We start from the raw sequence: 12,114 nt of genomic DNA, 5'->3' as shown, positions 1-12,114 counted from the left end.
CCCGGCCAATCCCCGCCCGCCGCCCTCCCGCTCCAGCTAACCACGGCCCGCGCCCGCACGCGGACCCCGCCTTTTCCGCCAGCGGGACGGGCCGGCCCCGCCCCGCGCGTTGGCTCTGGGAGATGTAGTTTTCCGCGCCCCGGTCGTGCAGCGCCACCCGCCGGCGGTCCCGGCGCAGTGGGACTGCACCTCCCGGCATGCAGCGCGGCCGCTGCACACCAGCACCATGGCGGCGGCGCGAGGCGGACTGCGCGGTAACGGCGGGCGGGAGGTCGGGCGGAGGGGGTGGCCCAGGGCGGGGGGACCGGAACTGCCCCGCCACCACCCCCACGACACGGCCCGCGGGCCCACGACCCCGCCCGGCTGAGGACGGGGCTTAGAGCCACGCCTCCGGTGTGATTGGTCACGCCCTCTATGCGCTTGGTCACGCCCCCTACGCTTGGCCACTCCCCGCACGAGCTCAGGCACCGCCTTCGAGCGCCCCCTGGCGGCGGGGCAGGAGCACGGCAGGGGGATAAGGGTAGGGATGGGGATGGGGAGATGGGGATCGGCAGGGGTAAGAGCAGGGGCAGGGGAACAGGGATGGGGATGGGCAGGGATAAGGGCAGGCATAGGGGAACAGGGATGGGGATGGCTGGGGGTAAGAGCAAGAGCAGGAGCCTCGGGCATCCCAGGCTGGGCCCCCCCACGCTGTCCCTCCCTAATGCTTCTTCCTGCAGGACTGCTGGTGGCAGCAGGATCTCCCCTGGGTCCCACCAGGCCCTGGGGGCAGCCGGGGACCCCGGGCACACGGCTTCTCAGGCAGAGCTGCCACCGGCCAGCAGGACAACAGGCCAGGCCAGAACCGGGCAGCGGGGGGCTCCCTGAGGGGGTGGAGTACATCCCCACGCGCAAGAGGGGCAAGAATCCGATGAAACCGGTGGGAGTGGCCTGGTGAGTGGATTGGGCAGTGGAAGAGGGCCGGCCCGGGAGGCTGCACTGCTCTGCAGGGCTGGGGTGGAATGGGGGCCCTGGGGGGCTGTAGTACTGAGCAGGGGGCTGCCCCAGAGTGGCACAGCACCCTTGTTTCCCTGCCAGCTCTCTCCCTCTCTTGACTATTAGTTGTCCTGCAGGGCCATCGGATTGCCTTCTGGAATAATCCTCTTCCTCCTGGCCAAACGGCAAGTGGACAAAAACCGTCTGGAGCAGCTCAAAATCCGCCAAAAGATGATGCAAGCCAACCAGGGGGAGTACGAGACAGAGCGATACAAGACAGTGGCTAGGGGGGCATAGCCAGGCTGCCCCCCATCCCCAGGCTGGCACTGTGGCACCTGGAAGGGACTGGCCAAGGGACACCAGCCCCATGGGACACTTGACACTGTCACCTGCCCTTCCTCTCCAGTCCACGGAGTGGTCGTGGAGCTGGACAGGGACAAATAAAGTGGAAGAGCTCAGTGCATATGTGGTTGCTCCCTCACTGCTCAGCCCCAGGGTTCTGCCCACAAGGCAGAGCATACAGGCAGGCAAGGGAGGCCAGGCCTGGAACAGTTTGACCTTGGTTTTTCCATCCCTTGGTTTTCCCATCCCAAAGCAGTGTTTGTGCTGCACCAGGCCCCAGCCCCCGCAGAGGCTGCCCACAGGTTTTTCGGGGGAGTTGCCGCACCAATAAGACCGGCACCATCTGGAAAACTGAAGTGTTTTTATTTAGCAAGTGAAACTTAGTCCACATCCGTGGCTGCAGGGCCTCTGCAATGTGAGCTCTGCCACGGGGGTCCCAGCTGCCCCCCACCCGTGCCAGGCACAGCCACAGCTTAGGGGGGGGCATGGCTGGAGCCGCATGTAAGGCACTGAGTGAATGACGCCAACCAGACTCTGCCAAAAAATTCCAACGCGATCCCAGCAGCTGCTGCCGGCTCCCGGAGCCCAGGCAGGGCTCTGGCATCCCATTGCCAACCCAATGCCATCGGTACAGCCTCAGTAAGCGGTGCCAAGGCCAGGCACTGGCTAAACACTGGCAGCCAGTCCCCCCCACTGCCCTGGGAGGCTTGTTGGGGGATGATCAAGGGAAGCCCTTTCCTTAGCAGCCTACAGGTAGGAATGCCAAAGCGTTAAGAGTCACGGTAAGTGAACTATCCTGTATAGAGACAAGAGGAGGGGGTGAGGGGCAGCCGGGGAGGACAGGAGGGGTCCCAGGGCTAATCCCGGCCCACTATCTGCAGGAGGAAGGTGAAGATGTAGATGATGTCGGTGTAGATGGTGAGGGCACCATAGATGTACTCCTCGGGGCTCAGTGTGTTCTTCCTGTTCCCCAGCACAAGTTGGGTGTCATAGGCAAGGAACTGGGGGGGCAGAGGGTGTCAGGCAAGGACAGAGGGGGGATTCCTCCCTCCCCAGTCCCTGCCTGACACCCTCTGCCCACCCCAGCCATGAACTCACCATTGTGAACGCGATGGCCCCGATGGCTGCGTACAGCATGTGGAGCCAGGAGACCTGCACAGGAAGGGGACAAGGGAAGGGTGAGCCAGGGTGCTAGCAGGCAGCAGGCAAGGCAGGGCAGGTCCTGCCCACACCCAGCTCCCAAGATGCTGATGCTGACGCACCCTCTCCCTGCAGGCAAGCTGCCTTTCGTGGCTGGCACCACACCCTGCTTCCCAGCAAAGGGGGACCACCCAAACCCTGTCCCTGTACCAGCCCTGGGGACACCTGACCAGGAACACCCATTGGCACCCCACAGCCCCTCTGTCCCCCCGACTCACATATTTGAAGGAGAGGACGATGGCAGTGATGATCCCGGTCACCATGACCACAATGCCCAGCACACAGAACAGCCCCGGACACGACGTAAAATCAACCTGATGGGACACACACACACACACACACACAGACACATATGTAACAGGAGAGCCCAGGGTATTCCCACTGACGCACTCGGGGCGGGGCAGGGCAGGGCATCTCTCCTTGCCTTGGTCTGGAAGCAGAAGATGGTGACAATGATGGCCACAATGGCAGTGATGAGCATAGCAATCAGGACAGCATTGGTCCGGTGCATACTGTGGATGGAGGGGACACCACAGTCACCTCACGCTTCGGCATCCCCCTGCCCAGTGGGGTGTTGGTGACCCCCTGCACAGCCCAGATCCTGGACAGGAACCCTCCTGTCTGTAAGCCCAAGTGACTGAAGTGTCCCCTGGCTCTTGACAGCCTCCCACTTGAGCCAGCGGCATTGGGGAGGACAGGAGGGACACCAGCTCCTGTCACCAGTGTCCCTAGGCCGTACCTGGCAATGGTCCCTGTCATCAGCCCCATGGCCAGCGTCTGTGGAAGAGAAGGGTGGGCTCAGCAGGCTGGGTGGCACCACGAGGGGCAGCAGTTCCTCGCTGCCCTCACATGCCCACATATCCCCCTATCCCTCCCAGCCTGTCCAGGGAGCTGCTGTGCCATGGGGGCACCACCAGGACCCTCCACCAGTCCCAGCCCACTCACAAAGATGCTCAGCAGGATGATATTCCATGGAAAGCGTCTCCTGAGGACAAAATGAGGAGAGAGGTGAGCTGGTGATAGGGGCTACATCATGTTCCTCTGGTCCCCAGTCCCCCAGGGGCAGCCCCAGGCAAGACCCCCAATCTTAATGCTCTAGAGACACCCCTGCCATATCCACACACCCCACCCTGTGGGTCCCAGAGACTCACCGGGGACCCTGGCAGCAAGCCAGCACCAAGTAGGTTACCAGGAACACAGCACTGCAAAGAGAGGCAGGAGGTGTCAACCCTGCAGTCTCCCACCAGGACCAGCCCCCAGGCTGGGAGGCTGCAAATGTGGGGGGCACGAGCTGGGGGAGTGCAAGCCAGCAAACCCCCTACTCACTATGAGGCGTAGTAGATGGCAATATTTTTCTGGACGAAGGAGCGGACAGGGTGGCTGTGGGACAGGAGGGACAAGCATGAGGGAGAGGGTACAGCAACTACTGTCCCCTTGGAATACTCCCAAGGCACACAGAGTCGGGCTCCCCTCTTTTTCAGGACAAGGCTACTCACTGTAGCCACCCCCTCCACTCACACAAAGGTGAACACAGAGATGATTCCCACTGTCACCAACAGCTGCAGGGAGATGATGGCATAGACCTGCAAGAGACAGAGGGGTCAGCATCTGGACCCTTGCCCTGACAGGTGCTGCCCCACCCTAACAGATGCCCCCAGCCCCTCTGGACTCACCTTGCGGATGAAGGTGTGCCGGACTTTCCTGTCGTCCCAATCAACTGATTCGAAGGGGGAGCCATCCCCAATGCCATCGCCACCTGTGGTGGTGGACACTCCTCAGCACCAAGTTCAGCTGCACAGCCCCTCACGGCACCCCTGTTTCTAGTGCCTTCCCCCCACAAAAAACAAGGTGCTGCCACTTACCGAAGCGAACAGGCATGGTGGGAATGGCCATCCCTGGATGAGAGTACCCCCCTGCTGCTGGGTAGCCCCCTGGCTGCCCGTACCCTGCCGCTGGGGGGTATCCCCCCGGCTGTGGGTACCCCCCAGCGTAGGGATGGGGCTGGGGGTACCCCCCTGGGGGTGGGGGGTAGAGGGGGTTCTTGTCATCGTAAGCTGGGGGTGCACTAGGCTGGGACATGCCGGCTCCCTGTGTCTCCCACAGGCACCTGGAGGGGAGAGAAGATGGGGGGTGTAAGCACAGGTTCCCCTCCTCAGGCAGGATGTGCTCCTGGTGAGTGGAGCAACAGGTGTAGGGACACAGGGGACCGTGCAGCCACAAAACCTGCCCCTCCCACTTCAATAGTGGCTCCTAATTAATGACAACAAGTTGGCCTCGATGCCAGCAGGTCAATGAGAGGTGAGGGATGTCCCCACTGTCCCTTGGCCGGGGCCACCCACATTCCTGTGCCCTGAGTCCCCAGTGCCTGCGTCATGGTCAGCCACGGGCAGGGCACAGCCACACGCTGACTCAAGCTGCGTCAGGGACATGACCTTTCCAAAAGGGATTTGAACTCTCCAGCTTTTGGAGCCCACCCTGCCATTGCCGGGGGGCAGGAAACAGCCCCCCCACATGCCAGTGTGTGGCTCTTAGTAGCACCAGTCTGGGGACAAACGACATCATTCTATCCACTGCCTGAGACAGAAACACAGGGCCTGATCCTCATCACAGCCATGCAGACTCCCACTGCCCCCCCCATTTCAGGGGTGTTCCCCACCCAGCAGCCCAGTGGGTCACACGGAGGCTCCAGAACTCCTGAGTCCCTTCAGGGAGGGGACAAGCGACAAGTATAAGAACAAGTGACATAAGCATCACCTCTGCAGAAGATGGACTCTTCCTTGGTGAGGGGAGTCATGACCCCATCAGGGCTTAGCTCCCCTCCCCAGCCACACCAGGCCCCCTCACAGAGCCCCCAGCAGCTGCGAGCAGGCAGCCTGGGCTCAGGGCCAGCTGCTGGGCTTGGCCCCAGCAGGAGGAGGAGGAGAAGGAAAGCAGGATCTCCAAGGCCAGGAAAACAACAACGCTGCCAGAAGATGGTGCCAGGCCTTTCTTTACCCACCTGCCACCCCCGGAGTGCTGGCACCCCAGACCCCAGGCAGGTCTGCCTGCAACAGTGACGTGATTCTGGGACCATCCCGAGGAAGGAACCAGGATCTGATCCCAACCAGGACGAGGCTGGGAGGAGATCAGGCACTTCCTCCTGTGTGACGCCAGTGTTTCCCACAGCCAGGCTGGACAGGCAGCAGTGCTGGGGGGCACACCCATGCCAGCCATGCCAGGCCAGGGGGAGTAGTGAGTGGTTCAGTGTCTGTCCCTCCATCCCCCCTGCCATCCGTCTGCCCCAGCCCTGGCAGAGCTGCCATGGTCGTACTGCCCTTTGGCATCATGATGACGATAGTGCTGAAAATAAATAACCCATGTGGCAGTGACCACCCGAACAGGAAGCTCACTTTCTCCACTTCCCTGTAGTTTCCTAGAAAAGCACACGGTGTCCCATGGCACCACCTCACCTATGGGGCCAGGGAATGGCCCAAAATAGGAGTTTGACCCCAGGAAATTCCCCATGACTGGCACTCAGTTATAGGGGGACCAGAGTCCCCAGGAGGGAACCCAGGTGTCTGGGGAAAATGGGGTGTATCCGGCCAGCAGGTGGTCACTGGAGGGGTCCTACCCTGTGCCTGTGGCCAGCACCCCACGGCAGAGGTCCACTGACTGCCCCAGCCCCTCCTGCTCCCACCCCATTGGGGTGGCCTTGGGCACAGGGAAGGAACCAGCCTGACGGGTCCCTGCGGCCGCCGCACCCAGGGAAGCAGGCAGCTCTCTGAACCCTCCTCAGTTCGTGGCATATCAGTGCCCTGAAATGAGAGGCCACCAAATGGCCACGCGGGACAGTTTGGTGACCCTGCTGTGACACGCAGTCCTGGGGACAGGGTGCTGCTCTGCACTGGCACCGTGACTCAGCACAGATAAGGCACATGTGGCAGGGATATGGGGCACAGGAACCGTCACCCCTTGTCACGGCCCTGTGGGTGGCACGAGGTAGTGTCCCCACCACTGGCCCTGGTATTCCTACTGGGCTCAGCCTTCCACCACCAGCTCCACAGGCTTCCTGGGGCAACAAGGGCCACTTTGGGAAGGGACCATGGTTTGGGGTGGGAGCCAGGGCTCCCCACACTGAGGCTGCCTGAGAAACTACCTTACTCTAGAAGAGCCTGGAAGCCCCCACCAGAATGGCATGGCTTGGTACAGCACAGCCTGGCACGGCACAGCACAGCCTGGCATGGCATGGCACAGCCTGGTGTGGCACAACACAGCACAGCTGCTGCATGCAGCATGGCACAGCTTGGCACAGCACAATCCAACACAGCACAGCAGAACTTACCCTGGCCTAGCCTAGCACAGCCCAGCTCAGCTCATGCGAGCAGGTCAGTGTGGCCCACCCAGGCCAGCTGTCCCCATGCCACTCACACAGGACACAAGTTTGCTGGAGCTCAGCCTCGCCACCACTGCATCTCTGCCCCCCTGCGAGCCCCCTCCTGAGGGGCAGGGCATGGGACAGGGGTGTCCTCCTGTGCCCCAGCCCAGGCACCCCCACAACACCCAGTGCCTGTCCCCACACCACCTTCGGTGCCACCCCACACCCTGACAGGCACAAACCCTTGCCCTCCCCTCCCGTCACACCCCACGGGGTCCGTGGGGACCCTCCACAGAACTAGAGTCGGTGCCCCCCCACGGACCACCCCACACCACACCACGCCCCGATTCCCCGCCACGCGATCCCGTGGGGTCCGGAAAACAGTACCAACGCCACAGTGGGACCCCGCGCGTGGGGGTCCTGTCCCGCGGCCGTCCCTGCTCGCAGGAACGCCCTCTGACTCCGATCCCCCCGCCGCTGGACCTCAATGAGACGTGCCCCCACCCACTCCGAGGACGGGGGTGCGGGGGGTTGCAGCGCGTCCCCGCTGTTTGGTGACCGGCCGCCCACTCTCGCCCGGTCCCCGCCGACCTCCGGGACGGTCGGGAGAGCGGTGGTTCAGCCCCTGGCCGGCCGTGGCACCGGAGGGCGCAGGGACAGGGGGGTGGAGGGGCAAACCGGGCGGCGGGGAGTCGGGAGAACGGGAGGGGGGAACCGCCGGGGGCCCCACGCGGGACTCGGGTGCGCGGGGTGGGGCGAGGCGGGCTGCCCTACCTGCTGCGCGCTGCTCCGCCGGGCTGAGCCGCGACCAGCCGGGACGAGCCGGGACGGGGCGGGCGGACGAGGGGGGGGCGGGCACCGCCCGCCGCGCCCCCCCGCGGCGACTCCGCGCCCTGCGCCCCGTGACCGGGATGCGCTCCCGCGCTCCCCCGCCTGTTGCTCCCCGGGACGGGCCCCGCTGGCCCCTCGCCCGCTCCCCCTCGGGATCTCCTTGCCGCCGCCTCTGACGTCACTCAGAGACCCCCTTCCTCACACGTCAGCGGGGAGACACCCCTTTCGGTGGCGGCGGGGGGACGGAATCCCCTCCTGTCGCCGGTGACGCGGTCGGAGTGTCCCGTGTTTGTGTCCCGGTTCCCGCGGCGGGGCCGGCAGGGGGCGCGGTGGGCGCGTGACGCCGGTAGCGGCATGGCCGCGGGGCCCGGCGGGGCGGCGGCGGCGGCGGCGGTCGGGGTGCGGGGGATCGGGGCCGCCTGCCTGCGCCTCCTCCGCCGCGCCCGCCGCGCCGCCGCCGCGCTCATGGCCTTCGCCGCCCCGCTGCTGTTCCGCCTGGGGTGAGTGAGGGAGGGAACGAGTGAGCGAGTGGAGCGTCTGCCGCTCGGCACCCGCCGCCGGGAGGGGGCCACCGCCGCCCGCCTTTGTGCTGCCGCCGGCAGGGAGGGCCCGTCCTCCTCTGCCTGTGCGGAGCCGCCCGCCGAGGACCTGCGGCCCCGCTGGCGCGGGGAGGCCGGGCCGGGGCTGGAGCTGGCGGGGGCACAGCCGCCCACTCGTGCTCAGCCTGCCCGCGTCGGGGGGGCGAGGGCGGGCGCTGTCAGCCCGGTTGCGGGGTCGGGGAACAGCCGCCGGCTCCCCCCGCGCGGTGCCGGTCACCCCGGGATCTCTCACTGTCCTCTGGGAGCAGCCTTCCCTCGGATGTCATTGCTGACCCATCCCGGTGCCCCGGCCGTGGCCGGGCTGCCAGTGCTGGCAGAAGCCCCCGTTCCCCGGCTTGGGGTTCCCACCACCACAAAAGCGGGAGACTCCCTCCCGGTGTCCCTGCCGGTGGATGTCACCATCCAGGGGTGCCCCTGGCTGGGAATGGGCTTTGCAACCCAGGACTTTAAACGTCCGTCATGGTTCCATTCCCCATCCCGTTCTAAATCGCTGCTGTATGAATGGGGAGGTCCCTCCGAGCCCCCAGCCTTTGTCTGTTGTATGCCCACATGCACGGGGGCATTTCTCTCTTCCCTTTTCCCTGGCCCATTCCCTCTTCCCTCATCCCCAGGACCACAGCACCCAGGGCAGGCTTGGGCATGGCCCCTCCGGAGCAGGGGTAGGGACAGCCAGAGTGCTAATCTACCCTGGGGCTCCAGCCCCTCCTGGTGAGCAGAGCCCTCCTGGACAGATGGATGGACAGATGGACACCCCACAGTAGTGTTCCCCCCCACCACCATCCTTGCTGCCTGGAGCAGCTGGAGGGGACCTGGCTGGGAAATTAGTCCTGCCTTCACTGCAGATCCGGAGTATGGGATACACACACGCCACTTCCAGCCCCCATGCATGGAAAGTGACCCTGTATGTGTCCCCTGTGAGAGTCCCAGTCCAGACAGCAGCCCCCTCCCCACGCGGGCTCCTTAGGGGGTTTGGGGGTTAATGCCAAGGGGTGTCTGCCCTCCCCAGGTACAGCCTGTATGCCCGCACGCGCCTGGGCTACCTCTTCTACCAGCGGCAGGTGAAGAAGGCCCGGGAGCGGTACCCACATGGCCATTCTGTGCCCCAACCCTGCTGCTTCCCCGGTAAGTCCTGGCTAGCCCCCTCCACACCATGGCCTCACAGTGTCCCCCAACACTGGCACTCTGGGGTGGGGAGGGGTTGCCATTGCCAAATTGCCCAAAGCATACTTAACTAAGAATTTGATGTAAGATGCTGGAGTATGGCCTGGACCTCTGCTTTTCCAGCCCAGGGGGTCATGCTCTGATGTCTATCTGTCTGTCCCTGTTAGGGGTGAAAATCCTGCCCATTCCCGTGCTCTCCAACAACTACAGCTACCTGGTCATTGACACTGGCTCCAGCCGAGCGGCCGTTGTCGACCCCTCTGACCCACTGGCTGTGCAGGTGAGACCCCCTAAGCCACCCATATCTGGTCTTTGGGTGTCTCCAGGTGAGGGGGTGGCACAACTCTGTACTTTGAGGGCAGAGGGGGGCAAATCTGCCCCTAATCTGCAGCCCTTAGTGCCCAAGGCTGGAGTGTGGCAGTGCTCATCCAGCGCCTTGGGGGGGACTGAATTTAGGGAGATACTGGTACTTGGGTTCTGTGCCCCCCCAAATCTCTCTGTTTCCTCCCCATTCCCAGGCTGCCATTGAAGAAGAGGGGGTGATGCTGGAGGCCATATTCTGCACACACAAACACTGGTAAGGGGCAAGGAGGGACATGGGGGTGAGTCAGTGGCTGCCGTGGAGGGTGTCCCATCTGATGGCTCCCAGCCCTGCCCCATTTAGGGAGGGATATGGAGGGGGGGGCACATTTAGGGCTGCTGACCTCCCTGTCTGCAGGGACCACAGCGGGGGGAACGCGGCGCTCTGCCAGAAGCACAATTCCTGCAAAGTATACGGCAGCGCTCTTGATGCCATCCCACAGCTCACCAAGTAAGTCCTGCGCCCCCCTGGCAGCCCTGTCAATTTAGGGGGGGGCTTCACTCCCAACCACCACTGTCTGTGCACTCAGCTACCACTCCATCCCCTAAGTACCATGTTACCTCCATTGTGGGCAGAGACCTGGCATGTTCATGACACCAGTGCGTGGGGAAGGGTTGCCTGGGGAGTTGGGTATTTTGAGGTGCTGGGGGTGGGGGGAGCACACTGACAGTGCCCTCTGTGCCCGGCACAGCCCACTTGCAGACAGGGAGAAGGTGAGTGTGGGCTGCCTGACCTTCGAGGCGCTCGCCACACCTGGCCACACTGTGGGCCACATGGTGTACGTGCTGGACGGGGAGCCCTTTGGCAGCCCCCCCTGCCTCTTCTCCGGGGACCTCCTCTTCCTCGCTGGCTGCGGTGAGTGCACCTGACCTGGGTGTTGGGGTGTTATTCCACCCTGGGAAGGGCTTGGGGGTACCTCCCAATGCCCCCCCTTGACAAGCAGTTGTGCGGGGGTCCAGGCAGGCCGTTCGAGGGCTCCCCTGAGACCATGCTCGCCTCCCTGGACATGGCCGTGGGCTTGGGTCAGGACACGCTGCTGTGGCCGGGTGAGTGTCCCCAACAGCAGGGTAGAGTCACTGGTGTCCCCCTACTCCCCACTGCCAAGCTGGGGAGCTGTGTGGGGGTGATGATGAGGGCTGTGTATGGGGGTCCACAGGCCACGAGTATGCACTGGAGTGCCTGACCTTCGCCAGCCTCCTGGAGCTGGACAATTCTGCGCTGGAACAGAAGCTGCAGTGGGCAGTGCAGCAGCGCCAGGAGAAGAGGAGTACGGTGAGGCATGGGGGTCCCTTGGCTGCAGCACCCACCACCCCAGCCCCTCACAGGGATCCCCATCCCTTAGCAGGGATGCTGCACCCCAACATCCTCTTTCATGGCGGGTTCCTTAAGGGAAGGGGGTTCTGGGAGGGGTTCCAGCTCCCTGCCAGGGGTGCTGCCTCTGTCAGGGGAGCTGAATGGCTGGCCCCACAGTGCCCCTCCACACTGGGGGAAGAGCAGACCTACAACCCCTTCCTACGGACACATCGGCCGGAGCTGCAGGAGGCACTGGGACTGTGGCAGGACGGGGAAGAGGACCCTGATGCTTTCCGTGCCCGTGTCCTCAAGGAGGTGCGGAGGCGCAAGGACCTCTACCAAGCCACCTAGATCTTCCCTCCCCTTTCCATGGGGCCGGGTGATATTTGGGCACAAGGGGCCCAAGACTCTGTGTGTTTCAATTTGCTGTGAATCTCCCTCCTGGGGTGCATGGCTTGGGGGGAAGAGTGGACACCCCTTTACGTGGGCACCCCGTAAGTGATCCCTGCCTTTGCTCCCCCAGACTTGGGGTCACCAGCTGTCATAGAAGCACCTCGATCCCCTTTCCGGGGGTCTGTAGCCCCCCCTGCCCCACTGCTAGGGCTATAGGGATGGCACCAAGGGCTTTTCCTATCCCCCCTCCCTGTTTTTCTGGGAGTCTCCAATTTCCCCACCACCACTACCACTCGGCTCCCTCCCCTTACCCTGGCAGCCCCTAGTGCTGTGCATCTCTTTTAGACGGGGCTGTGATGGAGTCTGCAAGGGTAGGTGGGGGGCAGTACTACCTCCAGGCAAGGGGCTCCTCTCCAGCACCCCATCCTTGACGCTGGAGCCCCCCCTGCGCGCACACACACACACACACACAGACAGACACACAGAGCTGGGGACATGGGCTCACACTGGTGTGGGGTGGGGGATGCTACTGTACGGGACACACACACACACTCCCACACACCCCAAATAAAAGACTAGATCGATTTTATACCTGTTCGTCCCTT

The 12,114-nt window shown here is 63.7% G+C and overlaps 2 protein-coding genes across 4 annotated transcripts; one reads left to right on the top strand and one right to left on the bottom strand.

The window, feature by feature from the left end:
* The first annotated feature begins 273 nt into the window (after positions 1-273).
* On the top strand, positions 274-12,098 carry PNKD (paroxysmal nonkinesigenic dyskinesia). 3 transcript variants are annotated; one of them, XM_017825346.1, is made up of 10 exons: positions 274-520; positions 720-933; positions 9,308-9,423; positions 9,630-9,742; positions 9,981-10,039; positions 10,181-10,273; positions 10,515-10,678; positions 10,783-10,869; positions 10,980-11,095; positions 11,294-12,098. In XM_017825346.1, the coding sequence occupies exons 1-10, from the start codon at positions 415-417 to the stop codon at positions 11,465-11,467; spliced, it is 1,242 nt and encodes a 413-aa protein (XP_017680835.1). In that variant the 5' UTR covers positions 274-414; the 3' UTR covers positions 11,468-12,098. The 3 variants fall into 3 exon arrangements, with proteins under 3 accessions (XP_017680835.1, XP_017680834.1, XP_017680833.1); XM_017825345.1 differs by lacking the exons at positions 274-520; positions 720-933 and adding an exon at positions 8,150-8,202; XM_017825344.1 differs by lacking the exons at positions 274-520; positions 720-933 and adding an exon at positions 8,725-9,202.
* TMBIM1 (transmembrane BAX inhibitor motif containing 1) lies at positions 1,662-7,722 on the bottom strand. The gene is made up of 12 exons (XM_017825348.1): positions 7,646-7,722; positions 4,380-4,624; positions 4,191-4,273; positions 4,036-4,100; positions 3,844-3,897; positions 3,669-3,719; positions 3,463-3,502; positions 3,257-3,294; positions 2,942-3,029; positions 2,736-2,831; positions 2,416-2,469; positions 1,662-2,318 (listed from the first exon to the last, which is right to left on the bottom strand). The coding sequence occupies exons 2-12, from the start codon at positions 4,594-4,596 to the stop codon at positions 2,175-2,177; spliced, it is 930 nt and encodes a 309-aa protein (XP_017680837.1). The 5' UTR covers positions 4,597-4,624; positions 7,646-7,722; the 3' UTR covers positions 1,662-2,174.
* Positions 12,099-12,114: the final 16 nt, after the last annotated feature.

This window comes from Lepidothrix coronata, unplaced genomic scaffold (assembly GCF_001604755.1).
Source record: "Lepidothrix coronata isolate B3197 unplaced genomic scaffold, Lepidothrix_coronata-1.0 Scaffold118, whole genome shotgun sequence".
NCBI lineage: Eukaryota > Metazoa > Chordata > Aves > Passeriformes > Pipridae > Lepidothrix > Lepidothrix coronata.
Note: the sequence above shows the minus strand (reverse complement) of the source record. Positions and strands in the feature narration are given on the sequence as shown.

Coding starts and splice junctions, on each gene's coding strand:
- PNKD (XM_017825346.1), top strand. CDS start 415: ATGCGCTTGGTCACGCCCCCTACGCTTGGCCACTCCCCGCACGAGCTC. Junction 9,424..9,629: donor CCAACCCTGCTGCTTCCCCG/GTAAGTCCTGGC, acceptor TGTCCCTGTTAG/GGGTGAAAATCCTGCCCATT. Junction 10,274..10,514: donor GCCATCCCACAGCTCACCAA/GTAAGTCCTGCG, acceptor TGCCCGGCACAG/CCCACTTGCAGACAGGGAGA.
- TMBIM1 (XM_017825348.1), bottom strand. CDS start 4,596: ATGTCCCAGCCTAGTGCACCCCCAGCTTACGATGACAAGAACCCCCTC. Junction 3,720..3,843: donor GCCATCTACTACGCCTCATA/GTGAGTAGGGGG, acceptor CTCTCTTTGCAG/TGCTGTGTTCCTGGTAACCT. Junction 3,295..3,462: donor TCATCCTGCTGAGCATCTTT/GTGAGTGGGCTG, acceptor TCTCTTCCACAG/ACGCTGGCCATGGGGCTGAT.